This window comes from Oryx dammah, unplaced genomic scaffold (genome assembly GCF_014754425.2).
Source record: "Oryx dammah isolate SB20612 unplaced genomic scaffold, SCBI_Odam_1.1 HiC_scaffold_27, whole genome shotgun sequence".
NCBI lineage: Eukaryota > Metazoa > Chordata > Mammalia > Artiodactyla > Bovidae > Oryx > Oryx dammah.
The window spans coordinates 55,798,908-55,826,765 of record NW_024070211.1 but is presented as its reverse complement, the minus strand read 5'-3'; the positions used below and the strand labels follow the sequence as shown (position 1 = coordinate 55,826,765).

Below are 27,858 nucleotides of genomic sequence, written 5' to 3'. Positions count from 1 at the left end.
TCTGAACTCATTTTTCTCCTGCAAACTGCTTTGGAACTTGCCCTTTGATTGTTTGACCTCCCATATTCCTCTCTAAGCTCCCGGAAGGTGGGCCCCATGCCCATGCATCTCTGTGTCTCCACTTACCCTACTGTCCTGGGTCACACCTGATACTGGACATCATCATGGAAGCAGATTCCTCCTGGGGTTTTTCTCTAAGAGCTTCATCAGCTGCAGAAACAGTCCTGTCATTTGTGCTTAGAATCTGAGATGGCGAGTCTGTGCACTTGGTGTCTTCCCTCATTTCTACACACCTTACTCACGATCCTTATATGGGAATAAATGTTCCTTTAGAGGATGTTAACTGTGGAGATGAGGTGGCAGCAATCAGACCCAAGAAACTACAGGTAGCAAACTGACATCCGTGAGGCCAGATACAGCTCAGTAGGTGTACTTTATTTGATGAATATTTGAGGAAATCGTAGTTTTGGCTTATTTGTTTTCTTGTGTTAGCTTGCTTTTAAAATTTTGAAGTTGAGTGCCTTTAACCTAGAATGCAGTCTCTAGCTCACTTGGACCCCACTATTTCCCATTGATTTCTATTGTGCAGTCCTTGAAAGCATCCGAGTTTGAGACTTCTAAATGAAACAAGGACGATTAAGATTGTCAGTGGTTACACTTTAAAAAATATAAAGCAGTTTACCAGAATAAGTTGTCACTATTCATTCAGTTGCATACTGAAACAATGGTTTGTTTATAGCAAATTCCATACGGTTAGGAGAGCTGGATGATGTAATGATGAAATAGAGTCTGTTTATAAATAAGTAGTGTTTGGAAATGACTTGAACTTATCAGAAGAAAGGGGAAAGGATTAAGAAAGAATTATCTAGGTTTATTAAGCTGTAGAAGAGGACAAGGACACTTCAAAATACACCTGCAGACTATGTGCCAAGCATTGTTCTAGGCACTTAAAATATCTATTTAAAAAAAAAAAAAAAAGAACAAAACCTAGAAGAAAGGGTATTGGAGAAAGACTGTTCTTCTAAATTAAACATTCTGTCTTTGTGTCAGCATTTTATATACATTTTCTTCTGTGGAATTATTCCCTCTGCCCTCCAGCCCCTACCCCACGTATAGTATTGGACAGTCAGGTTTTGTTTTTTTATCAACATCTAGGTGGATTTTCTAACCCTTATTGGAATAGCTGCCTGAGACTTAGGGAGACAGGTTTGGTATTAGCATGGAAGTATCAGATAAAGGGAAAAGGTACTCTCTTCCAGGCTGTAGTATGTTACCATGGAGTGAGTCTGTTATTAAAGTTGTCACACTTCATTTCAGAAGAATTGTAGAGAAAATTTTCACATAATCTAGTATTTTGTGTTCTTTATAAAATAAAAATATAATGATTTGCTTTAACTGTAATGCCCAACTTTCTGTTTATAAACAATGAAGTACACACATATGTCTAGTCTTAAAAACAGCAACAGAACCTCTTCTTTCCTGAGACGAATTTCTTCTTGGGCTGCTGCTGCCCATTTCCAGGCCTGTCCCCAGAGCAATGGTATCAGACGTATCACTAGTACTTACTTCCTGCACACCCTTGGCATCCAGTACGTTTGTTTAGGTCTGTTAGGTCTCCTGACCAAACCCAGCTTTCTCCAACCTTTGTATTTTAAATCAAGGTCAGAGAAACATCCATGTCTTCTACCTATTCTTTGTTAAGCAGTTGTGAACAGCTTTCAAACAGATAAGAAATGAAAGCACTTTATTTTTATTATACAAAGTATTATCCAACAACATGTTGTTATACTGCTTATTACAAAGTTCTTTTAGATGCTCAAAAGACCGATTGGTGAAAAATAACTACAGATCTCATCAGTCAAAACCATTTTCAGTATATTTCCTTTGAGTTTCCTACATCTAATAGTTTACAAAAATAGTTGTTATAATAAATGTATATGTTTTATTATCACAAAACATAATAGGAATTTTTCATTTCATTATCTGATTTTTATAACAATCATTCTGTGATGACTCTGTAACTTCCCTTCCACCAGGCACTTATTTATTTATTTTACTATGCTTCTGTTGTTGGACATCTAAATTGCCTGTGATTTTTCTCTGTTCTATAACACTGAGATGAATATCCGTGTGGAGAAAGCCTTTGCAGTGTTTAAAGTTAATTTCCTGGGATGCAAAAAAGTATAATAACTGGGTATAAGCAATTTCCCCGGTTTTCTTAATGGCTTGACTGTTCATCCAGAGTACAATAAAAATGCTCTGAAAAGAAATTTGAAATAAAAGAGTTTTCAATATCTTTTAAAAATATCTTCATTATTTTATTGAAATTAAGCATTGTGGTAATTGTGGGTATTGAGTTTTTCTTTTTCTTTTTAATAGGCTTATTATGCCCGTGATGCTCTGGCTAAAAACCTCTACAGCAGGTTGTTTTCATGGCTGGTAAATCGAATCAATGAAAGCATTAAGGTACTGAATCTCTATACACAGATAAATAAATAATTGTAATAAGTGGTATGCAGAGTATAAACATTAAGTTAAGGATATTTTACTTTTATAATCAGGTAATCGATTAGCACTTACCAAGATTGTTCCTTGAAAAGCATTTCCCTTGTTTAGGATTGAAATTTGTCAGCAGCTCTGTTTTTGTTTTGCATGTATGTGATAAGACTCTCACCAGTGAGTAGTCTCATGGTATTTGCAGAGTTACTGCGAAACAGAGCATCCTAGGTCCTGGCTGTGACTCATCTGGTGACTAGTTATGCACACTTGGCTGAAGAGGTCACTGGATCAGTCTAGCGATAATATATTCTTCAAGAAAATGGGAGCATTGGACTAGATGGTTTTGAAAGACCCCATGATATCTTTTTTTTTATAATTAAGCATCTAATATAGCACTGATAAAGAAAGCATAATGATACCTTCTTTAAATCATCTATTATTAAAATTTTGGGGAGATTCCATACAAATGGAATCTTTATATAAATACAAGAAAAAGAAATTAGGAAAAACTTTAAATATTAAATTTGGTGAGAGTTTTCAAATAAACACTTTTCAAATATAAACTGGCTTTCCTCTTTCATGTGTTTAAAAAAACCTAAATTCTATTCTTCTAGGCCTGAGACACAATTAACTTGTAATCTATGTCTATAGTCCTTGTTATGCTTTTAGTGTTATATGTAATGCTTAAATTAACCCTTCAATTTGAAACTATTTTTAAGGCACAAACAAAAGTGAGAAAGAAAGTCATGGGTGTTTTGGACATTTATGGCTTCGAAATTTTTGAGGTGAGCTGCTTGTTATTATTATTGTTATTATTATCTTTATTTTGTGAAACAGTTGGAGATTAAATCTTGTGTTCTATAGAAAATATTTAATATAATTAATATGACTCTTAATCTACAAGTAACTTTTGTAAAGATGTAACAGTTGTGTGTGTGTATGTATGTTAAGAACTGAGATCCAGCATTTTGGAGACTGTGCTGTTTAAAAAAACTTTCTTGTATTAGTACTTGACTTTTGAAATTGCAAATTCAAAATTCTTACTGTGAAGTTCCTAACAAAGTATATAGACGTTATGTCTGTAGTTATTAATATTTGTTCCTTTGTAGGTTGCTTGAAAATCAGATAGGATGGTGCCGTAAAAAAGCCAGAAATGGGAGAGCCAGAGGCTGGCTGTGGCCTGGCCAGAGCTGGTTACTTCATCTCTGTAGGACTCAGGCAGAGAGTGTCTGCATTATGTGCTTTGTTGGATCTTATCCAGGTCTCATCCAACTGTAGTCCTATGAGTTCTGCTGCACAGGTTGAAAGAAATTTTCAGCTAAAGTTCATAATGAAACTTTTTAAAAAAGACTCCATGTTCATTGCAAGTTAAATATTTAAACATGATAGACTTATGTTGGAATATCTTATTTACCCCTTGCTAACTTTGACATTAAGAAGCTGTTTTAAGGACCTGTTAGGAGAAGGCAATGGCACCCCACTCCAGTACTCTTGCCTGGAAAATCCCAAGGGCAGAGGAGCCTGGTAGGCTGCAGTCCATGGGGTCGCGAAGAGTTGGACACGACTGAGTGACTTCCCTTTCACTTTCATGCACTGGAGAAGGAAATGGCAACCCACTCCAGTGTTCTTGCCTGGAGAATCCCAGGGACAGGGGAGCCTGGTAGGCTACCGTCTATGGGGTTGCACAGAGTCGACACGACTGAAGCGACTTAGCAGCAGCAGGCATCCTTAAAGGACTCTCGCTTAAATTGAGACCTAAAGGAGCTAGGACTGGTATTTTAGTTTGGTTCAGGAAAAATAACGAGTAGATCTTAACTCTCCCCACCAGTAATTTGTGAATTCCTTTAAACAAGAGACCCTACCCAGAGTGACCACCCAAAGAATTTACATGTTCTAAGTATCAGTGTCACAGGGTCACAAAAAAGACAGCAGCTCGCTTCCTGCAGCTCAACCAGTCCTTTCTAGTAAACGCCTTTTTCTTACAACATTTACTTTGGGGATCATGCCTTCTCCTTGCTTTATCATGTCCCTTATTTAACAGCTAGAGGGAAATGAACATCAAGAACTGCCTATATGCAAGAATTGTAGTGTTATATACATTGTCTGATTTAATTGCCACAATAGTCTCATGGAGTGGCTGCTATTATTTCTCCTTTCATAAAAGAAGCAACAGCAGCAGGGCTTTGAAGGTCAAGTAACTATCCCAAGGTTATGTGGCTACTGTATGTCAAACTCAGGACCTAAATCGTAGGCCTCTTTGATAAATAATTTAAAAAGGCCTTCTACTGGGCTTTTCTTTACGTTTCTCCCCAAACTCACATGGTTCCCAGTATCTGGAGACAAAGAAAAAACCCAAATGCTTTAAGTGTCCAAAATGCTCCCTATTTCTGCACCTTTGTCATCATTCTAAGCCCCTGGGCATTGTGGGGTGCCTTCCCAGGGTTCATCTGTGTGCTGGTAGAAGCGTGCAAGGGACCTTTGTGCTTCCTGCTGCCCTCGAAGACTGCCCTTCAGCACAGTGTCTGTTTGTATTGGTGTCCCTTCAGCAGACTCTGAAAAGGAGAGCTCCCCATCCCTTGGTAAGAGGAAGAATTTGGGATTTGTGCATGAGGAGGATTGCCTGAGTAGACTCAGAAGTCATGGTGCTAAAATTGGTTTCTTTCCAGCAAAACCTCAGGTTACTGTCACCTGATGGGCACTAAATATCAAGTCATTCTTTACCGTTGGCAGGGAAAGAGGTTTCTTACCCAGCACATTGCTTATCTTCATTTAGATGGTTTCATGTGCAGGGCAAAAGTGGAGATCTCACTAGAAAATTAGGGGGAAAAAAATCTATTCATTGATATTTCTCAAATCAAATTAATTTTATTTTTGCTTTGGCAGAAAAAATTCATTGATCCTTGTCAGGGGGCAAGTGTTTGGTGTCATGTCACTGTACATGGAACGTTTTTTTAAATAGGATAGTGGAGTCATGATAGAACGTTGGGTTGGCTTCATCTTCCAGTGAGCTCTAATTAGCCGTGGGAAAAGAGACCTGCCCTGCCCTGCCCCACTGAGTTAAACCTCATGAGCAGTTTGACCATGTGTAAGTGAGGGAGTCATTTCCCCAGGGTTTATTCGGTACCTCCAATGAGCCAGAATGCTGGTGGTAAGCAAGGCAAAGATGTTCCTTGCCTGAATGGAGCTTATGGTCTTGGTCCTAAGATAGAGAGTCTGTTGCTGGCTGAGGACACATCCTCTCTTCGGTAGGAAGCTCTAATCAGGAAATTAGATTTCTTCTTTAAAGTGTTTATTATAGACCTAATTCGGCTTCCCTGGTAGCACAGTGATAAAGAATCCACCTACCAATTCAGGAGACACAGATTCGATCCCTCGGTTGGGAAGATCCTCTGCAAAAGGAAATGGCAACCCACTCCAATATTCTTGCCTGGAAAATTACGTGGACAGAGGAGGCTGGTGGGCTACAATCCATGTGGACACAAAGAGTCTGACACAATTTAGTGACTAAACCAGCGAACAGCAAGCAAGCAGACCTAATCATAACAGAATTTAGATGTTCCAAGTGGAAACTTGCGGTAACTTAGCACTGAGTGGGACACCCTTTAGCAGTCCAGGAATATTTTTCATTTATCGTTAATTCAGGTTTTTCTACAAGCCTACCTTTCCGAACATGCTTTCCTTCTGCAAGTTTTATCACCATTTTCCTCAACATTGTTATAGTTATGGACTTTCTGAAAATTCCTGCATTATGTTTCTAAATGGTCTTCCTTCCTTCAGAAGAAAGTTCTGAAGTTCTCACGGCTAATTAGAGCTTACTGGAAGATGAACCCAACCCAATGTTCTATCATGACTCTAGTTCAATAGTTCTCAAACTTAGCTACACATTGAACTCACCTGGGGAACTTTGGAAAATTCAACTATCCGGGCTGCACCCCAGACCAATAGATCAGAACTTCTGGGTATGGAGTCCAAGCAGCAGTATTTTCAAGCTCCCAGGTAATTCCAATGTGCCATCAAGGTTGCTCTTATAGACAGGAATCTTCAGTGTGAACTATAAATTCCAAGCTTATGTGGTGTCCTTGCTATTTGACCCCTGCACTAGATGCCCTGCCTCACCCACAATTCATCTTAACCTAAACCTAATTTGTGTGTATATAATGTTCCTAAAACCAAATCGGTTATACTTTTACTCTTTTTAAACAGACCAGATCCAACCAGTCGTATGTCTACAGCAAATCTTATGATGGCCATAAAATCTTTAGAAGTTAATTTTCCTTCTCCATGCGGTAAATCAGTAAATAGGGTCCCCCCCCACCACCATTTCTTAAGAGAATTAAGATTTGTTTTTCATTATAGTTAATTGTTCTCTCCATTTTCCTGTCTAAACCTTCTCAGTTAATCTGTCAAGCATCTTGATTTTTAATAATCTACTTATGCATTATTTCTGTTATAAATAAACTTTTTTGGGGCAAAGGCAGAGGAGGGATTTGGTTGGGCTCTTTTAAGATACGTTTACCTGCTTTTTGATTCAGAATTAGAAAGTTTTTTTTTTTTCTTTTAATGTATTCACACAAATACCCCAGATCCTATTATACATTTTTCTGGATTCTCAACAAAATTGGAACATGTGGAAATGTCAGAGGTCATCAGGTTGAACACTAGGAACCCAGATAATTGAGGACGTAAAAGTACCATACGCTCATGTGCAAGAGCTCAGAGTATGACCTAAGAGGTATTCAGAATCCACATCAGTGCAAAAATGAAAATTTCAGTGATATGGTACACTCAAGTGAAAATAAACTCATAGAATATAGAAAAAATTCTTTCTTTTTTCTTCAGTGAAAAATGGCTGCAGGAATTAAGGTCCGGCCTTTTGGAAAGCCCTGGGCATCACTTTAAAAATTGTACAGGACTAGAGGGAATTTTTTTAAATGTTTCTAATTCTGCCTCTTGACCCTACTGACAGTTCCCATGAGAATGTTTTTCAGCTGAGCTGGTGGAAACCTTTCATTTACTTTGGTCTGTCTCTAAACGGAAGAGGGAAACTGATGCATTAAACCATGGGATGATGACACATGGCGTTTGACTGCAAAACATTCCAGTCCCAGCTGGGTGAATGGCTGTGCCTTGCTGGCCACACGTGATCTGATGTCAGTTTGGAAAACAGATTAGTGGAACATTGATACCAAAAATAAGGTGAAATGAATTAAAGTTCATTGAAGAGAAAAATCTAGCTATACATCCTGGTAGAATATATTCAGTTTTGCAAAGGAAGAGAGTTATAATCCAGGCACTCCAAATCTTCACAATTAAGCTTGGATATTCTTATCACTGAAAACATGCCCTTAGATTTCTGAGGAATATTTATAGCATCTCCATAAAGTAGCAAATGCTATTCTTTAAAAAAAGTGAAACTGAATTCAGAACAATGCTGGGCAATCTAAATTGATTCAACTCTTTTCTAAGTACTTATCTAATAGAGTGGACAGGTGGTTTACCGGGGAACTCTTGTTAGTGTCCTATAGACCAAAGCAGGACAGCAGTGACTGAATATTCTACCTCTCATGTGGCTGAACTAGTTTTGCACAGGCCAAATGCTGTTATTTGCAATCAGGCATTCTTACTCATCTTGCTCTCAGAACCTCACTGAAAGTGGCCATATTTAGTAAGGCTGTGATAGGCGAGGTGCCATGATTGTTTCAAATTAAAGAATCTAATACTTGGGGAACTGTCAGTGTGAGACCAACTGGTAAATTCATCTAATGACTATAGGATTTGTTTTCTAAAATATTTTTTAAAAGAAGATTGATTCTAGTTGCATGGAACATCTTTTGTTCCAGCTTTTTGTTTTTAATTTTGTCCTTTATATGCTGGAGAACTTATAGTTGAAGAGGAAGGAGATGATTGAAAGTAGATTTTAGAATGAAAATTAATTTTCATTAATTATTTTTGGGAATTAATATAGTTCATAACATGTATATGCTTGTTTGTCAGTGTTGTTGCTATAACTTTTTAAGTCAAAACGTATTTAAAAAGTATTTAAGAGAACTGGAATGCTGTTTTTCTAATATTGACCATATTTGAGTAGGTACTGGAAAGAAAAATGTTACATATTTAAAGGGAAGTTTTCTATAGCTTCAGTCAGTCAGTTTTGTGAGTGTCTTTTGAAAAGGAGACTCTTTAATGTTAAATATTTCTCTCCTACTCTGAGGATTGCTTTTTTTACAAAGTTGATTTTCTGGGGGAAAAAAAAAGTGGCTCTTGATCTGGGGCCCACTTATTGACATTGTGATTTTAAAAAATGGGTTGTTAAGCGCATTGTATTTTCCTGTTCAGTTCAGTTCAGTCGCTCAGTTGTGTCCGACTCTCTGCGACCCCATGAATCGCAGCACGCCAGGCCTCCCTGTCCATCACCAACTCCCGGAGTTCACCCAAACCCAGGATCAGTTCAGTTCAGTCGCTCAGTCATGTCCGACTCTTTGCGACCCCATGAATCGCAGCACACCAGGCGTAGCATTATAAACAGGGACTGCCCAAGGGTTTTCCACTGAGTAAACCTTTGCTAAGACCAACAGCACACTTTAAAGCAATAATACAGCCCAATTCCTAAAACAGTGTTGTTACAAAGTTTTAGAACTTTTACATAAATGTACTGTTTAATTTGTTATGCAAAAGACTCCATTGTATGTAAAATATGGAACCCCCACCCAACCTGTTACATCCAAGCTTTGACCTCAGATGAAAGTATTGAGCTATGGGAAATATCGATTAAATATGTAATTAATAGTGCTTTTTGCTAAAGTAAGTTATGATCTTTGAGTTTGAACTGTCCCCCTGTTTCATACATTATCTGCCCGCCAAGTTGCTTCAGTCGTGTCCGACTCTTTGCAACCCTATGGACTGTAGCCCCCGTAGGCTCCTTTGTCTGTGGGATTCTCCAGGCAAGAATACTGGAGTGGATTGCCATGCCCTCCTCCAGAGGACCTTCCTGACTTGGGTCGAACCCACATCTCTTGTGTCTCCTGCATTGGCAGGCAGGTTAGTTCATCTGCAGACTCCTTCCCACCCTCCATCCTAATGATGGAGTTGAAGGAGCTACCTCGTTTATTTTACATCTTCCTTTCAATGTTTATTATTTATAAAGAGTATAAGACATCATTAGCCTTCTTTATTGCTGAGAATATACAAATATGATAACAGGCCAATATTTTTGATTCATCTTTCAAAATCACTACAAGTGGAAAGCTCGTGGTTGACGTGAGTATAAACTGGCTATGAATTTTGGGAATATAAATTTTTGGTTTTTTTTTGATGTTGAAAGGCTGGACTCAAACTCTAGAATTCTTAATAGAAGGCCTAGATTTTAAAATGTTGGTGTATTTTATATTTCTAAATCCAATAAGTGCTTACTACCCCAGTCTACACTTTGTAAACAGTGTAGAACAGTATAGAACCCAGACACTTTGCTGTTTACTTGTGTTTTCTAGAGCAGTCCAACAAGAGTAAGGGTGGTTCTGAGCTTCATTTAAGGGGATTGTCTAATGGAAAATTCAGTATGTTCTTGTGCCAAGAGTTTTAGTGTTATCCTTCAGTGTTTAGGGATGAATGTACTTTAGACAATGGAGAAAAATTCCATGTGTGAAGCATGGATAGAAAACTAGAGGGAGAGGAGGTGAGTCATTCATGAGAACGTGCTCCTGCCTACTTCCTCCTTTGGAGACTTTGATTCACAGGATTGTCGTGTACAAGAGAGAACCGGCTCAGGGATTGCTGGCCATCTGCAGTTCTGGACAAGCCAAACAACATCCAAATTCCAAGCTGCTTTGGCACCTGCATATTCATGTGATAGTTCCTTGACCCAGTTTAGCTTTTATAAAGGAGAGCAGAAGAACTTGGTGATATTCAATGCTTATATAAATAAAGAAACTGAGTGTGTGCAAGTTGCACCTGTATGAGCTAGTAACAGACTGTTCTTTAATTTTCTGCAAATTGTAATTTTTTGCAACTTACATGTAATGATTTGTGAAGTCTCATTTCCCCAAAATTGGGGACACTGTCAACAACTTAAACATTAATCACAGGAAATATGATTGCCTTCATTTTCAGCAGTAATGAATCACTCTTTGACAGTTCATGGCATGTCTGGGGTCAGTGAGGTAGGTTTGCAACAAATGCAAGGTGTTCTCTAGGAAGTAAGCGGGCTTCTGCCTTATTGACTGTGCTGTTGATTTTGAGTTTTGTTCTATAAGCAGTAGGTTGAGGTCGGAGTCTTTTTTGTTCTTAGGCTATTTACAGAACACTCTCCTGTCCCTCTTGTTTGTATTTGAAGGGGACACAACACGTGCACCACAGGAAGGGGTCGCTGTGGTGGGAAAGGGGAGGGGTGCCCTGGATCTTGATGAACCTCTACTCTTTTGGTGACTTGCCAACTTTGTCCCCAAGTCTTTGAGTGAATATGTCAGACACATTTTATTTTTGCTGATAATTTAGTATTAGAAGTACTACATTCTGAAGCCTTAGGACTTCAAGCAGGGTATATGACATATTATTTCAGGCAAACGGTTTTTATCCTGAGTAGCTCTCACCTAGCAGAACTCCAATTCTGATACCACATGTAGGGAGGTGTTGTGATCCTGTTGATGGGACACGTGTTTTGATCTCAAGTTTTGTGCCAATCAGAAATATACCCTGGATGAAAAAATCTGTCGTATGTACCAATAAATAATATCCATCAGTGTTTACTTTTAGAAGTTCATTGCAAATTGAGAACTGACTGCATTTTGTGTAATCTGTCCCTTTGTGCACCAGAATGCAGTAAGTATGAACTGTGTGCAGTGCTGGGCTGTTGCATGCGCCTGTGTTAATAGCTTCTCCAACTGTGTGAAGTTTTTGCAGTAAATGGCCATTGATTAACTGTGTGTGGATATGAAGTGTATTACAGAAGAACTTACAAAAAAGTTCATACAAGAATTTATAAAAATTGAGGGGAAATTTACTTTAGCTCAGATTTACGCCTTAGGTTGTATTGTGATTGTGAAGCTTTGCCTTGGTTCCTAATTCGCTTGTGTGTATTTATTTCGTAGTCCTGTTCTAGAAGCATACCTCCAGCTGCTCACAGCCACATACTGTGTCAAGGACACCAGTTGTTCTCCCCTCCCTTCTTCTCATTAGTTACCATCTGAAAATTTAGCATAATTTTGTTTAAATAGCTCCATGGGTACAAACCTGTTAAATAACAGAAAGGATTCACTCCGTGAATTAAAAAAAAAAAAAACAACAACAGAGATCTGCTCCTATAAATCTCTAAAATTTTAATTTCATGTACAAGTGTTAATTTGGGGTAGTAGCACTGTATACAGATATATTTTACCAAACTAGGAAAGCCAGGCTTTCTCATAAATGGCCTTATACTGATTATAATAAGGCATCTATTGATATATCAGACCAACATCAGCTGCTAGTCAAACTAATGAAGCTCTGAGAATTGGAACACGTTTTTAAAACTTTACATGAAAATGAGTGCTGGGGAATGACCTTCATGTCCAGGACTATATTGATGGAATGTTCTGGTGATAATTGTGTGCCTTTTAAATCAGAACCTTCAGGATTAAAAAAAAAAAAAAAAAAACCACAACTTTATCTTCAACATTTAACACTAAAAGATTAATCAGTGATAGTATATTTTATGTGTAGTTATGGTTTAGAATTTAAAATTTCCCTGGATTAATTAGTTTACTAGTGATTAGAGATCCTTAGCCAACCTCTAGGACAGTATGTGGTTAGGTGCTCCCTCCCAGGTATCGTTTTACAATTTCTCCTGGTTGAACTAAATTTGATTTTGAAAGATCAACTTTCAAAAACTTATGACTTTTGATTTCATCATTTCTGGAGAGATTTGAAGGCAGCTGCTCAATATTCACAGAGTGGCGAGCTTCAGTTCTGCCGTTACAGGCAGCCCCTCTTAGCCTCAAGGCCAGGACTGTCCACCGCAGCGGGAGAAGAGTCAGTGGTGTGGTCACCATCTCTCACTCACTGCCACCGTGTCCTCTCTGTGCAAAGAGGGGGAGAGAGTGAAAATCACAAGTTTTATTTATTTCCCAGAGATGCTTCTTTCTGAATGGTGTGGTTCTTGGTGTTTTCATCCAACAGACATGCATTTTGTGCCCTCTGTATGTACAGCAATACATTAAGAGCTGCGGATTGTTCAGAAATGGTTTAAGAATGGATCTTTCTAGGCAATAACTCTGCTGTGAAGAAGAAACTGCTGAGAATCATAAAAGTGATACACGTGTGACCCTTCTGAGAGGAGATTGTTTCTAGCTAGGAGATGATTTTGATGTACTAATTCCCTTAAGTCTGTATTTTGTGAGCCCTCCATTCATTCATTCACTCATCCAGTACATGATGAGTGCTTGTTCAGGTGCAAGTTGCTGCAGGCATGGGCTTCCATTGGTGAGTAAGAGATGTATAGTCAACCCTTTTGAAATGTAAAATCTAGTGAGACCAATTAGTATGAAACTAATCAAAGGTGTGAATACACCTGTACATGCTTATATACCCATAACATGATTTTTCACAAGTGCTGATATGTAAGATTCAGAATAAGGGATATGACCCTGGGTGGGGGAGTAAGAGCTCTTTCAGAAAGAAAGAATTTCTTGAGCTCCAGAGTTTCACCTGAGAATGGAAGACTGAGAACATGGATGACCGAGATGAAGAATCTCACTGTTTCTTTGATGATCTTCTGGGGGGAATGTATTTACTTTTCGTTTTTACCATGTGTGGGCTGCTTATTTGTCAACTAAAATTCTTCATTCTCTATAAACTGCATAACTTGTGTATCCTTCATTCATTCACTTGATTCGTGTGCCTGCAGTGTGCCAGCATCTGTCCGGGAGTTGTGTGCTGGGCCACGGTTAGGTCCGCAAGACGGTGTGTGACATTTCTCGTGGAGTGAGATGTTAAGAGTTGCATTGTCGTGGGAACGCTGCTGGCATGCTTTATAAGGCTGTCTTCATTTTTCTCCACATAGGACAACAGCTTTGAGCAGTTCATTATCAATTACTGTAATGAAAAGCTACAACAAATCTTCATTGAGCTGACTCTTAAAGAAGAGCAAGAGGAGTATATACGGGAGGTAATGTTGAAAAAAGTTTTTAAGTATTCCTTTTTTTAACTCATAATACAAATTCTGGTTTCAAAAGACTATTCAGACATGACCTTACATTCAGATGTATCAAGTACCTTTTTAAAGCCTGTTTGTTACAACATCTAAGCTGACTGGGAACTTCTTTGCTGTGGGTGCAGGACAGTGCTCAGCACATAGTAGGTGCTCAGTGGACATCAGTTGATGGACTTGAGTCTCACAGGATTCCAGTGCAATGAAATAAAATAGTACCCTGTTAAGAAACTAGTCTGACATGATTGAACAGAAAAACAGTGGTACATCTGTACAAGGCCCTAGTATTCCGAAATAAGAAGGAACAAACTATTGATACACAACGGCATGAAGGAGTCTCAGATGCATTTTGCTAAATGAAAAATGCTAGATTCAAAGGCTACATATGTATAAGCCTGTTTGTATGTCATTCTAGAGAAGTCAGAGTTGTCGAGGCACCAGTGATAGAGACATAATAGTCAGTAGTGGCCAGGGGATAGGTGTGTGACTACAGAGGGGCAGCTTGGGGGAATTTTGGAGGCTGGTTGTGGTGGTGGTGGTGGTTACCTGACGCTACGCACTTGCCCAAATTTAAGAGAAGAGTACACCAAAAGAGTCTTGTATATAAATTTGAAAATATTTTAAGACTTTGTTCACTCTTTAAAAGCATTGATTTTCTAAAATTTTTAATAAAAAGCAGGTATTAATGCTAGTGCTGTGGATGTTATTATCTCATTTAGATGTAGTTGGAAAATAATCAAGTAATATTTACAGAGTACATTCATCCTTAATTTTAAAACACATACTTGGTTTTCACCCTTTGATTTTTTTAAAAATAGCCCACAGTTTTCTATGTATAAATGTATTTATTTTAGACAAAAGGAGAAATTTTATTGTATCTATCTGTATTGCATTATATTTTGTTTCCCTTTCATTTATTGCTTTAATATTTTAGTAATGTTACCTATTTTTCTTCATTTTTCTATAGTGTCATTTTAAGTCATTAAAGACACAGAATCCTCTTTTTATGGCCTCTCAGTATAGATTTTTCTAATGTGAATATTATCCCCAGAGACTTAGTAAAATAACTCATCTACTGAAAAACTAAATCATAAATATTTTATTTACCATTTGGAATTAATATAATGCTTTAGAAACATTTTATACTTGAATGACACCTTTTTTAACATAAACATCCTAAAAGCCAGATTGATTCTCTTCCTGTCTTCTCATCCTAAAATGAATACCCAAACTTTGATCTGTAACTTAAAACAGTTTGTACAGATTGTCTAAGCCAGTTCTAAGAGTATATAGGAAGATCCTTCCCTTGCAACATGAATTAGCTCTCTTCCCCTTAGAGGAAAAATAAATGTTTACACTTATGGACAGAGTGTAAGCAGATACAGAATGTTTACATTTGGCCTCCCAGCTTTGGCTTTGTAGCTAGTGTTAGAACCAGTGCCTAGGTTTTCATTTTTTCTTTCTGTTGAAAATACTTTTCTCAGCAGTGTTCTATTTTTACATTTGAAATAGTTAATGTCCCTAAACATGGGGTTGACTCTAAAATGAATTTCTTCCTTGTGATTACAAATTAAGAACAGAAAAATCTAGGCCTTAGATTCTTGGGTTCAAGTTCTGACTTATTTCCTTATAAACATTGTAAATATATACAAAGTAATATTGACCCGAGGGCCTGGTGAGTAAATGGCCCAGAGCCAGCAAAGTGCATGGGAAATTGCCACAGATGGGAGTCTGGAAGGGGAGGCCGTCTCACCCCAGGTCAAGGGCATTTATTTCAATCGAATTGTGTCTCTGCTGCTGCTGCTAAGTCGCTTCAGTCGTGTCCGACTCTGTGCGACCCCAGAGACGGCAGCCCACCAGGCTCCCCCTTCCCTGGGATTCTCCAGGCAAGAATATTGGAGTGGGTTGCCATTTGTTTCTCCAGTGCATGAAAGTGAAAAGTGAAAGTGAAGTCGCTCAGTCGTGTCCGACTCTTTGCGACCCATGGACTGCAGCTGTCCAGGGATTTTCTGGAGCCCACCAAGCTCCTCTGTCCAAGGGATTTTCCAGGCCAGAGCACTGGAGTGGGGTGCCATTGTGTCTGCACTAGACTGCTGCATTACCAGAGTTTTGGGAACCAGAAGATGACATTTGCCACACTGACTTTTATAAAGGAAATTTTCAGAGAGGAAATGGATGATAGTAAGATTGGCCAAGTCTTGTATTATAGATAGTAGTGTTGTAGCTTCATTATATGGGATTTGATTATGTTCTGTTTTTTCTTTTTCAGGACATAGAATGGACTCACATTGAGTACTTCAATAATGCTATCATTTGTGACCTAATAGAAAATGTGAGTATTAAGTACAGTTTTCTAACAAATTCTTGGTAGTATAATTTACTAGTTACGGATAATCTGACTGCCTTCAGTATTAAGCTTTGATATTTCCAGTATTTGAACATGTTAGAGAAATACAGAGTTCTGTGGAGACTTTATCACAAGCTTAAGAAATTATACACAGTTCTTAAACACATACATAGACAGCTAGACATTTTGATACTTAGCCAGTATTCCCCCATGCTCATCCTATTGCTGATAGATGATTTTGATGTACTGATTCCCTTAAGTCTGTATTTTGTGAGCCCTCCATCCATTCATTCACTTACCTAGTACACGATGAGTGCTTGTTCAGGTGCAAGTCCTGCAGGCATGGTCTTCCATTGGTGAGCAAGAGATGTATAGTCAACCCTTTTGAAATGTAAAATCTGAGCGTTCTTGACGCTCAGATGCTGTGCACTTACATATACCGTTCTGTCTTATGTGCTGGGATCCCAGGTCCAATCCACAGCTCCTGGAAATAAGAGCCCTGATCATAGGAAACTCAATAAAAAAGATGTTTGCCAAATCAAATTATGCCGTTCCTAAAATTCTAGTGACTTCTTAACATACTATTCAGTGGTTATTATCAAAAAGATAATTGTTGAGGATGTGGTGAAATAGTAATCCTTGTGTACTGATGGTGGGAATGTAAATTGATGCAACCGCTATAGAAAACAGTGCAGAGAGAGGAAAAAAAAGATAAGAAAACAGTATAGAAGTTCCTCAAGAAATTAAAAATAGCACTATTATGTGACCCAGCAATCTCACTTCTGGGTATATATATCAAAAAAAAAAAAAAATCAGGATCTCAAAGAAGTACCTTCCTCCCACATTCACTGCAGCCTTATTCCCAATAGCCAAGATTCGGGAAACCACCTAAGGGTCCGTCCACAGATGAATGGGTAAAGAAGATGTGGGGCACATATACAATGGAATATTGTTCAGTCCTGAGAAAGAAGGAAATCCTGCCATTTGTGACAGTAAGGATGGACTTTGAGGGCATTATGTTAAGTGAAAGAAGTCAGAGAAAGACAAATACTGTATGATATCACTTGTATGTAGAATCTAAGTTAAAAACAAAAAACTCAGAAACAGAATAAAATGAATAGTGATTGCCAAGGGCTAACGTTTAGGGGAAATAGGGAGATGTAGGCCAAAGTGTACAGACTTCTAGCTGTAAGATGAATGAGTTCTGGGCTCTGATGTACAGCATGGTGATAGAGTTAACAACATTGTATTATATATACTTGTGGTTAAGGAAGTAGGTCTTAAATGTTCTCACCACAGAAAAAGAAATGGTAATTACGTGATGTGAAGGAGGTAACTAGCAATATTGTTGTGGATCGATGAACATGTCCTACACCTTGAACTTTCACAGTATTTTGTCAGTTATATCTCATTAAAACTGGAAAAAAGTTTACAAAAACAACAACAAAACCCCATGCAGTTCAAGTTAAAGTAATGGAAGATAAAGGCACCATCTCGGGAGCTGAATTATGTAGGATCCCAGGGGTGGCTGGTATGGATCACGGCCTTGCTTTAGGATGTGACGGACAGCGTGTATGACTTAACAGGTGGCCGAAGGCCATGGGATTGAGACAAATTATGCATGTGAAAGGCTTAAGCTGTGAAAAGTTCCTGCATCATTTTTAGTAACCTTTCCAAATCTAAGATTTTTGTGTTTACAGCATATTCTGTAGTTTATTGTGAATGAATTGATTGCGGGAAGGTGTGTAAAAGCTTAGGATCCTGGCCTTGATAACAAAGTAATCTGAAGCAATGCGTAAACTTAGCTGTCATCGTAGATGAGTGCTGTGTTTTAGCAATAGAATCACAGGCTCTAAATGTCCAACAAGTCGTTTGCTATTCATCTTTAACAAGATGTTTTTGAATAGTATATAGTTTGCCAATATCTTTTCCTTCAGTATTAACAATATTCTTGAAAGCTACACCTTTGATTATTGAATTTAAAAAAAATTCTGAGCCATTATTATTTGTCAATTAGAAAGTAAACCTTGTTTTGAAAAATTTGGACAGTTTTGGATTGTGAACAGTGATATTCCACCTAAGCAATTTAAAACTGTAGGCTAAAATTTAGAAAATCAATCGATTTCCTGAAAAGTTTTTCTGGTAAGTTTTGTGACCGAATAAATTTGCTGAGGGAATTTTAACTTTTAGAAGTTGTGACTAACACTTTTTTCTTCATAAATATAACATTGCACTTAATTGTTTCCCTTCAGAAGTGGCGGGGGGGGGCGACAATGGTAATACACCTAATATAGCTGAATTATCTCAGCCCCAAATCCCCTTGCATATGTGATTAAAGAAACTCATGTCCTCATAGGAGCCTGGATACATAAAGGAAATGTTTCCTTTCAGCAACACCTAACAATAATGTTTATTCTGGGGATGTTATGAACACATTTGATTCCTGAGAGTCCACACTTCCCCCAGATTTTTTGTGTGGAATGTTTAAGTGCTGGTCAGAGGATGTCACGGCGTTGTAAAGAGAAAAGGAGAACTATGAGACTTTGCCCTAGTGGAAGTGGGTGGGGCTGATGGTCAGTAGATTGTTCTCCGTGGAATGGAGATGTGTGGGCCCGTAGGGGCAATCGAAGGAACAACAGCCTTTATTTAGCAAAGTAGAAGTTTCCTGATATTTTATTGGGTTTAGTTGGGCTGACAGCTATTGGGATAAATATGATCACAGGGTCTGAATACTCAGCAAGCAAATTCTCAACTCATGTTTAACATCCATTTCAAAATTTAATATGAAAGGAGAATTTTATTCTAAACAGATGATTCTTAAAATATAGCTTGATTGCATTGATCATTAAAAACAGCATCCCAATCACATCACTTTTTTTTCCCAGAGAAAATAAACTATTTTGAACACGTGAGCAATTTGGAAACATCTGAAACCAATTTCCTTCTCAAGCTACGAATTAAATAATGGCCTTAGAAGACAGTGCTTTATGATTTATAACCGCAAGTTATACAGATAGTAGTGTCACACTAGTTCCTGACTTTCAGATTTATTTTTTGGTCTTTGCGGTATAAGTTGCCTTTTTCTAAACTACGTAAGTTTCAGTCATCAGCCTGCTGAGGTGGCTGAGGTGACTCCTACGTCCTGTTCTGGGGGGAGGCACCATGGACGGGGCAAGTGGAGGGAACCTCATAAAGACACTCCTGCCCCCTCCTCCAACACACCTGGACACCGTGGAAGGGGTTGATTCCTGTGTTTTTCTTTGTTATTTGTTTTGATTCTCCACTTTTTGTTTTAACAAAACAATTTTTCTTGTGACTAAGTTGATTGTGTTTAACAGCATAATTAGGAATAATTATGAAAACAATACAGTGAGGAAGGAAGGAAACCTTTTTATTTCCTTTCTCCTAGAACACAAACGGGATCCTGGCCATGCTGGATGAAGAGTGCCTTAGGCCGGGCACAGTCACGGATGAGACCTTCTTGGAAAAGCTGAACCAAGTCTGCGCTACCCACCAGCATTTTGAGAGCAGGATGAGCAAGTGCTCCCGGTTCCTCAATGACACTTCCCTTCCTCACAGCTGCTTCAGGATCCAGCACTATGCTGGCAAGGTGTGGGAGCCCGGGACCCCAGGGAGGTCACAGTTACTCCCTGGAGAGCAGACACCTTGCCTCAGAGATGGCATTCTGACCAGCGCCAGCTCTGGAGGATAAATGGAGCTGCTGAGGGGATGTGGAATCCATGAATGTTCAATGGGCATAGAATCTGGACCATACTGAGAAAAATCTTACTAGTACTGAGATCTGAAAGGAAAGCCAGTGGACCTAATCAAAGAGTTCAAGTATATATTAAAAAATAAATTTTATTATTTTCAGGCTCAGAGCTAGCCTATAAAAAAAGATCTATTGACACATATAAACAATTTGCCAGTAAAAATGAGCAGTCACTAAAGACATACAGTAAGGTTTTAATTTTTTAAATTTTATTTATTTTTTTTGATGTGGACCATTTTTAAAGTCTTTATTGAATTTGTTATAGTACTGCTTCTTCATGTTTTGGGTTTTTGGCTGCAAGGCATAGCTCCCTAATGAGGGAGCTAACCCACACCCCCAGCATCGGAAGGCAGAGTCTTAACCATTAGACTGCTAGGGAAATCCCTACAGCAATTATAAATAAGCTTGCAAACATCAAAGGAGAAACAAAATCTGATTTTGTATTTTGTATGAAGTTGTTTTGTTGTTGTTTAGTTGGTAAGTCATGGTCTGACTCTTTTGTGACCTCCTGGATTGTAGCCCACCAGCCTCCTCTGTCCATGGAATTTTCCAGGCAAGAATACTGGAGTGGGTTGCCATTTCTTTCTCCAGGAGATCTTCCTGACCCAGGGATTGGACTAGAGTCTCCTGCATTGGCAGGCAGATTCTCCACCAGTGAGCCACCAGGGAATCCCAAATATGAAGTATATAGTATCTCAATTACCTTTAATTTCAAAATGTTGCAACTTGTTACTTCATTTTTTTTCACTAGCCCATGTTATTAAAAAATACTTTTCTGGTCAATTTCCCTGCCAGTGTAGGATGTCTATAAAAATATCAATGTTATCTGTGTTTCCCCCTGTCTCCTTTTAAACACACTCGAATTGGCACATGTAAACTAAAAAATATAAGTAAAACCTCAAAAATATGATTGAATACCAAAAAAATCCCTAAAATCCTTTGAAAATGTTATGATAACATTTTTGAAGTTTATTCTTGCAAATCCTGAAGGGTAATAGAATTTATTTTGAAGTCCTCTGTGATTTAGACAGATGGAATTTAAACTTGGAGGCTAATTTGGTATTAGAGTGTGACTAACGTGTTGAGGGTTTTTTGATGGAGAAAGAAGAGGCTGCAGTATAGATAGTCTCAGGATATTTTTAACAGCTGTTTGATGTTCTGGTGTGCAGCGTATCAGCTACTGAGTCTCATGTGCTGCTCATAGGTGCTGTACCAAGTGGAAGGATTTGTGGACAAGAACAATGACCTTCTCTATCGGGACCTGTCCCAAGCCATGTGGAAGGCCGGACACGCCCTCATCAAATCTTTGTTTCCCGAAGGAAACCCTGCCAAGATCAACCTGAAAAGGCCTCCTACAGCCGGCTCACAGTTCAAAGCATCCGTAGCCACTCTGATGAAAAATCTACAGACCAAGAATCCAAACTACATTAGGTATTTCTGGCACATAAAATTCTTTGGCCATTCAATTATGAAGGCATTCACTAGGAAGACCATTTTCCTGTTTGCTTAAATCTGAGTGTAGCCCAAGCAGAGGAGTAACTAAAGGACTTACAGTTCAAATCATATGGTGTCTTGGGTGTGCTTAAAAAATACTCCAGTGCCCCCAAAATAAGGAATTTAAAAAGGAAAGAAGTGTGGCAGGGGATGGGAATAGATACTTAATTGGGTTGTTGGCATACAGGAGTTCTCAACTTTCTGTTTTTTTGTTTTTTTTAAAGACAAGAAACAAAATATAAATTTATTTCTGATAAGGTTTTGCATAAACTCTTCTGTTGGATTCATTTTGGATTCTTGTAACATTGACTTGGCCCATTGACACCTGAGTTGCAGGGCTTGTGTGAGGAAGCATGTGCCTCAAGTAATGATTTCTGAAACAATCGGAATTTTTTCAAAACAAGACAAGAACCCCTTTTAAAAAATCTGGTTTCTTTTTTTGCTTCTAAGTCATCATAGATTTCAACATTCAGTAAAGGCCGATTAGTATTAGAGTTTGCGATGTGTGTATTTGATGAACTAGGTAATAGAAGGTGTGTGTCTAGCAGGTCAGGTTTCATGTGGCACATGCGTGCCCACACATACTTTCTCCTGTTGTCTTTGAAAATTCAGTTATGAGGAAGTTAGCATGAAGAATACTTTTGTTGTTTGGCTTGTTGCCCTAATATTTGTGTTCATAGCAAATGTAAATAGCATCCCCTGGTTTGGTTGCAAACAAGTTAGAACATATATTAGGTAAGTATCCTAGTTTAAAAAAAAAATGAACCAAGAAACTTTGTGCAGTCAGTCTTTTGTTATTCTCATTTGAGTCAACTTATTTTTAAACCTTAAGATTCTATTAATTGAGGTATAATTTGTATAGAGTGATATGTACAGATCCTAGGTGAATGGCTCCATTGTGTTTTCACCACTGAATACACTTTGGTAACAACTACTCAGATCAAGACATGGAATGTTCCATCACCCCCAGAAAATTCCTTTCTTCTCCTTCTCTTTCAGTGGTTTTAATTGGTCTCTAAGAATTCTTAATTAATAAACTTCAATGTTGTGAATATATCATTTTAAGTGTATATATATATCTTTATTTTTAGACTCAGTTTCAGATTCATTTTAAGGTCTATTTTTCCCAATTAGGTATCTTGTTTTGGCACTGTGTATTGAAAAGAAAAACCTCTATTTTTCGCTCATTTGCCATGATGCCTTTGTTGAAAATCAGTTGAATATATGTGTAGACATCTAGATCTAAACTCACTAGTTTGTTCCATTGATCTGTTTGTTCTTAAACCAAAAAGTAAGCATTATTCTTATAAATGTAAAAAGGAAAATCATAGAAAACACTAGGGTCAAACTATGTAAGATTTAGTTGTCCATATATTATATATGCATGTGGATTTTATTTGACAGTTATGGTGAGGCAGATATAAATGTAAATGTTTAACAGTATATTAATTAAGATATAGAGATTGCTCCAGCAAGATCCAGAAATAATAGGGGGCCTAAACAAGATTAACATTTATTTCTTATGTAACTTCTAAGTGTACGGACTTCAAGGCTAATAGAGCAATGTCTTCTGTGTTGAGGCTCTGCCATTTCCAGGATATCTCCTTTTATGTATATAGTCAGAGATAGCTCTCTACCATGTCAACGTGCCAACCAGCAGTTAGCAGAAGAGCAAAGGGAGAACCAAGTTCCTTTTAACAATACATCAAAAGTAGCAAACATCATTTCTGCTCTGGCTAGAATTTTGGTCACATGGCCACACTTACCTACAAAGGAAGCTGGGAAATCTCGTCTTTCCTTGGGCAGCAAAGTTCTCTGTTTAAAAGGAGGGAGATAATAGGGATTTAGTGAGACAGCAGTGTTTTTAACTGTTTCATTGAGGTATGCAATATACATATAAACAATCTAATATATGCAGCTTAACTGTGCAGGCTGTTGAATTTTTACATATTTCTGTGCCCATGTAGCCCCATCCTGACCAAGATATAAAACATTTCCATCAACCCAAAAGATTTCCTTGTGCCCCTTCCCTGTCCATCTTCACGCCTTCCTCTCCGCAGAGGTAAAACACTGCCGAATTCTCACTAGGAATAGTTTCTCTAGAACTTAGTATAAATGGAATCATAGAATATGTACTCTTACACATCAGACTTCTTATATTCAACAGAATGTCAGTGATATTTATCCATGTTATTGTACATAAGAGTTTATTCTTTTTTATTGCTGAGTCTGCATTGTATTTATCTTAATGTTTTTATAAAATGATCTGGAATAATTTCAAAGGAAATGATGAGGTTTCCAAGAATAATAAGTAATATGTCACTGTGAAATAATTATATGTGATACTTTATAAAACATGGACAGATCAATCTGTAAGAGACAGAGTTTAAAACCTAAAATTTGTGTAATCTTTCAGGTGTATCAAACCGAACGATAAAAAAGCAGCACACATCTTCAACGAAGGTCTAGTGTGTCATCAGGTCAGGTATCTGGGTCTTTTGGAGAACGTCCGCGTGAGAAGGGCAGGCTATGCCTTCAGGCAGGCCTATGAACCTTGCCTAGAAAGATACAAAATGCTTTGTAAACAAACATGGCCTCACTGGAAAGGACCAGCAAGGTAAGACATTCATTAATCACGTTTAATGATGAAATTTTAAAACATACAAATACCATGTTGTTTTCTTCACATGCTGTTCAGGCAAAACAGAATCCTATGAAAAGTTGGATGTAACTTCTGTTTTGGACCATCTTTTGTCAGGATACCATTTGTGCCAATTTTTATTGATTATAGAGCATTTGGTCTTAAGGTTAAAATAGGGCTTATCAGATCTACCTTTGGAATTTGTATGTCAATAGAACTTCTAAAATATGCTGTGGCGAGTTAGCGGAGGGAAATTTGTGATTGATAAGTGTATTTGTGTAGAATCATAGCAGGGAAGAGTTAGAGACATCCTATATCACTGCTCTCAGCTTTTCATTTTTTTTTCTGGAGAATTAACCCCAGAGAGAGTGAGAAGGGAATGGGGGTGGCATTCTTTGCCCAAGTCTGTACCAATTAAGAAATAGATAAAGGAGCAGTTATATCTGTTCCCTTGTAACTTGCCTTGTGGCTCAGCTGGTAAAGAATCTGCCTGCAGTGTGGGAGATCTGGGTTCGATCCCCTGGAGAGAGGAAAAGCTAGCTACCCACTCCAGTATTCTGGCCTGGAGAATTCCATGGACTGTATAGCCCATGGGGTCGCAAAGAGTCGGACGTGACTGAGTGAGCAACTTTCACTTCACTTTATATCTATCTATGCTGTGTTCTGTATCTGAACACAGGAGGGTTCACCGTGTCAGTGTTATTGCAAGTAAAACTGGATTGGAGAATATGGCAGAACTCGGGGCCATGTGGCTTTTCAGCTCATCCGCCCTACATTGCACTCAGCCGTCTAGTCCCAGCAGAGCACTGGACCACTGCAGACCCAAGCAGAGAGAGCTTGTGTGCTGGTGGGGGGCTGCTGCAGGAGAGAATCCAGGCCTTGTCTGAGCAGGGGCCTTTCTTCTGCTCTCACCAGAGTCAGAAGTTACTCTTCTGCAGGCCACAGGAGCTTTCCCAACTGCTACAGCAGGGCCAATGTGCTGCTTGATGGGGATTTTCTTTCACTGCACTGGTTGTGCCTCCACATTGTCAGTGTACCTGACCTTTCACAGAAGCATCAGTAGAATTACATGCTCACCTCTTATTGCAAGAAATTCCAGACTTACGGTGTGGTCTCTGATGCATAATTCAATGCCCAAGTAATTAGGGTCTGGGTGCTATGTCATTTCCCACTGCTAATTTCCAGGGTATTATGGTCATTGTCTACTATAATACACAGAACAAGTATTCACTCCCTGCCTGGTATCCAGTCCACAAGTTGGTGGGGCAGAGTTTAGGGCTAAAGCCTGACTTTAAATCCAGGGTCTAGGATGAAGGGGTTAGAGCCAAGTCCAGGCCCTTGCTTCTGTCCTGTAAAGCCTGTGTTCTTTTGTATTCCATTGCCTGGCGCTTAGCACTCTTGGTCCCTGTCTACAATCTGAGTAGTAGGAGAGTCCTTAAAAATGTTTACAGGGATTAACTAAGAGGATTCAAAATAGATGTGAATTTCTTGTATACTCTTTTGGCCCTGGTTGATCCATTGTTATGAGTGTATTTGAGCACCTCTGCTAATGAAATCAAGAAATTGGCTTGAATAGCATATTTTCTTAGAATATGTAGTTTGAACCCAAAATGCTGTTTTAGTATTTACCCCTGGATTTGGTTAAATTTGTGGAATTCAGTCTGGGAATTCTGTGATGAAAGGATGCTTACTGAAAGAACAATTATACTTGGAAATGCAACTTTTTTTTTTTAATTGCAGAGAACCTAATATCATGGTTTAAGATAACATAACCTATTTTTGTAACTTAAAAAATGTGTTGCTTTTATTTATCTTTATAGAGCTGGTGTGGAAGTTTTGTTTAATGAATTGGAGATTCCTGTGGAAGAATACTCCTTTGGTAGATCAAAGATATTCATTAGAAACCCAAGAACAGTATGTAATTTTGCATTTGTGTTATAATCATGTAAGCAAGTTCTTAAAGGATGTTTAACTTTATAGTGTTACCCAAGATGCTACCAAGAATGTCACATTTTTGTTTTTCTACAAATGTCCAAGTGGGTGGCTTAATAAGGGGTAGTAGAAAAATACATGTTTTATGAAACATCAAAATTGTTGAGCTGATAGATGGTGTAATATTTAAAAAATCATAAAGAAACTGATATTACAGTAAAACCTCCCTCATTCATAAAAATTGGAGGTTAATTCAGTATGTATGTGTAATGTCTGAATTATACAGTAATTTTAGGAAAGACAACTGTACCATTTAGAGGTACATGAAATCACCCAAATTTAAAGAAATTTTTAAGTTAAGAACACTTAAAATTCTACTTATTAAACAAATCCAATTGAGCATTTTTAGCTGAAGAGACTAGCATGAAATATAATGAACACAGAGGTTTATTGGAAATATGGTGAAATACGAAAGTATTTAAATTGTTTGAGAGAAACCCCGGCAATCATTTGAAATCACCTCCCTTCTGTTAACAATTTCATCCTCATTGATAATGTGAAGGCATATCTAGAGCTCAGTCCAGCCCTTATGTGGTTTGTCATAAACACTTTGTAAAACACTGTAAAACACTTTGTAAAACATTTGTAAAACACTGTAAAACACTTTGTAAAACATTTGTAAAACACTGTACCCTAAATTGTGTATCTTGCATGAATTCATCCAAATAGTTTTCTCCATCTGTTATTTTACAGTTATTCAAATTAGAAGACCTGAGGAAGCAACGGCTTGAGGACCTGGCCACTCTCATTCAGAAGATTTATCGGGGGTGGAAATGTCGTACACATTTCCTGCTGATGAGAAAAAGCCAAATCGTGATTGCTGCCTGGTTCAGGAGATACGCGGTAAGAACTTATGACGTTTTTGAGGTGTAATCATGGTACTGTTTGGCGAATGTTTGTTCTCTACTTAACTATGAAAGTAACTTTTTACATACTTAATCTTCCCAATGACCTGGTGAAATTGGTCCTCTTCTGGTCCCCTTTTTTAAAGATGAGAAAACTAAGTGACAGCTATTAGATGGCTGAGATGGGGTTTGAGTCTAGGACAAGTCAGAGCTCCAGTTGAGTTCATTTCACTGTTTTCCACTGAAACATACATGTAGTGGAGGTCTACATCCTGAATTTGGTTTTCAGATTGGAAGAGATAATGTCATCTAACCATCTGAGTGGGGTAGGGGCAGTTTTCCCAAATAATTGGCTGTCCTCCATTTATTGTAGGAGCTCAGAAAATGGTTTTAATTCCAGAAAGCTAGTGCCACATTTTAGTAGAATTCTGGGTTTGGGTAAAGGTTTGGATTTCCTTTAGTCCTCAGATATCAGGCCCTTTGGGAAAAGATTCGAAAATAAAGTATGTTTATTTAATTGATATGGAATTTCTTTGGGGAATTTTCTTTCTCACTCAATTATAGATGTTTCATTGGCGGTATAACAGGTTTGAGAGAAACCTGAAGGTTTGCCTCTAGGCTAGGTTGAACTTGGCATTGTGTCCTCACAAAATGAATTTTAGTGATAAGAGCGCTGCTGCCAAGTGTAGTTTCATTCTCTGCTTTTTCACTAGAGAGTGGGTTGGAGAGTGAATTAAAATTGCAATCAAATCTCCTTGAGTGTGTCCTTCTTTTTCAGCTGTAGAGTAGTTTTACTTTAAAGGAGTGTATAATTAGAACGTCACTTATGCTGGCCTATTCTCATGTAATACATTTTAGTGTAAATTTCTGACTTTTAGAAATCAATGTTACTTAAATGAGTAAAGAGAGATTACATTTAAAAGAACATCTTCAAAATTGCTTCCTTGAGTTAAAAGAGTATAACCAACAGTACAAGTGTTAAAGTCTGAGCCTAGCCAGCCACATTCATGATAAATTTATTCACATGTATTTTGCAAAGGCCCAGAGGGCTGTGGTCACCAGCCTGGCTGCACATAGTGGTGGGTACTT

At 38.1% G+C, this 27,858-nt stretch overlaps 1 protein-coding gene across 6 annotated transcripts in view; it reads left to right on the top strand.

Annotated features, from left to right (window-relative positions):
• Positions 1-27,858, top strand: part of MYO1B (myosin IB) — a 195,121-nt gene that overhangs the window by 142,088 nt on the left and 25,175 nt on the right. For all 6 annotated transcript variants that reach the window (XM_040228906.1, XM_040228904.1, XM_040228902.1 and 3 more), the window contains exons 12-20: positions 2,380-2,466; positions 3,219-3,284; positions 13,532-13,636; positions 15,948-16,010; positions 19,435-19,635; positions 21,002-21,228; positions 23,708-23,908; positions 25,753-25,846; positions 26,618-26,767. In XM_040228906.1, the coding sequence (XP_040084840.1) occupies positions 2,380-2,466; positions 3,219-3,284; positions 13,532-13,636; positions 15,948-16,010; positions 19,435-19,635; positions 21,002-21,228; positions 23,708-23,908; positions 25,753-25,846; positions 26,618-26,767 (1,194 nt within the window). The remainder of the gene's footprint in view (positions 1-2,379; positions 2,467-3,218; positions 3,285-13,531; positions 13,637-15,947; positions 16,011-19,434; positions 19,636-21,001; positions 21,229-23,707; positions 23,909-25,752; positions 25,847-26,617; positions 26,768-27,858) is intronic.